The 1096-nt window shown below is 43.8% G+C and overlaps 2 protein-coding genes across 2 annotated transcripts in view; one reads left to right on the top strand and one right to left on the bottom strand.

Moving 5' to 3' along the window:
• KIFBP (kinesin family binding protein) overlaps positions 1 to 1096 on the bottom strand; it is a 40000-nt gene that overhangs the window by 18938 nt on the left and 19966 nt on the right. The gene's annotated exons all lie outside the window — the stretch shown is intronic.
• On the top strand, positions 9 to 483 carry LOC108318133 (60S ribosomal protein L30-like). Its single transcript, XM_017548933.2, has one exon. It carries the CDS (start codon positions 78 to 80, stop codon positions 420 to 422), a length of 345 nt encoding a protein of 114 aa, XP_017404422.1. The 5' UTR covers positions 9 to 77; the 3' UTR covers positions 423 to 483.

Raw genomic sequence — 1096 nt, forward strand, 5'->3', positions numbered from 1 at the left:
AAAAAAAGCTTTCTCGCTCCCCGGCCATCTTAGCATCTGCTCTTGGTTGGGGGCCATCCTGCACCTAAGGCAGGAAGATGGTGGCCGCAAAGAAGACGAAGTTGCCGGAGTCGATCAACTCTAGGCTCCAACTCGTTATGAAAAGTGGAAAGTATGTGCTGGGGTACAAGCGGACTCTGAAGATGATCAGACAAGGCGAAGCGAAACTGGTCATTCTCGCTAACAACTGCCCAGCTTTGAGGAAATCCGAAATAAAGTACTATGCAATGTTAGCCAAAACTGGTGTCCATCACTATAGTGGCAATAATATTGAACTGGGCACAGCATGTGGAAAATACTACAGAGTGTGCACATTGGCTATCATTGATCCAGGTGATTCTGACATCATTAGAAGCATGCCAGAACAGACTGGTGAAAAGTAAACCATACAAAATTTTCCTTTAATAAAATTTTTCCAAGCTTGTTTTAAAAAACAAAAACAAACAAACAAAAAATAATCTTGCTCTGTCACCCAGGCTAGAGTACAGTGGATCAATGACACCTCACAGCAACCTCAAACTCCTGGGCTCAAGTGACACTCCTGCCTCAGTCTCCCAAGTAGCTAGAACTATAGATGTGTGCTGCCACGTCTGGCAAATTTTTAAATTTTTTGTAGTGATGAGATCTTGCTATGTTGCCCAGGCTGGTCTCAAACTCCTGGGCTCATGTGACCCTCCAGCCTCGGCCTCCAAAAGTGCTGGGATTAAAGGCATACAAGCTTCTCATATCCTTTTATAGTCAAGCATTCTGATGCCTGAATTTAGCAAACATAATTCTGTGTTTAGTCTCTTTTATATGAGATATGTTATTTCGAGTTTTATAATGTTATAAAAACACTTTATTAATGGATTTTTTTTTTTTTTTTTTGAGACGGAGTTTCGCTCTTGTTACCCAGGCTGCAGTGCAATGGCGCGATCTCGGCTCACCGCAACCTCCGCCTCCCGGGTTCAGGCAATTCTCCTGTCCCAGCCTCCTGAGTCGCTGGGATTACAGGCACGCGCCACCATGCCCAGCTAATTTTTTGTATTTTTAGTAGAGACGGGGTTTCACCATGTTG

Source organism: Cebus imitator, unplaced genomic scaffold (genome assembly GCF_001604975.1).
Source record: "Cebus imitator isolate Cc_AM_T3 unplaced genomic scaffold, Cebus_imitator-1.0 Scaffold215, whole genome shotgun sequence".
NCBI classification, from domain to species: domain Eukaryota; kingdom Metazoa; phylum Chordata; class Mammalia; order Primates; family Cebidae; genus Cebus; species Cebus imitator.

Coding starts and splice junctions, on each gene's coding strand:
- LOC108318133 (XM_017548933.2), top strand. CDS start 78: ATGGTGGCCGCAAAGAAGACGAAGTTGCCGGAGTCGATCAACTCTAGG.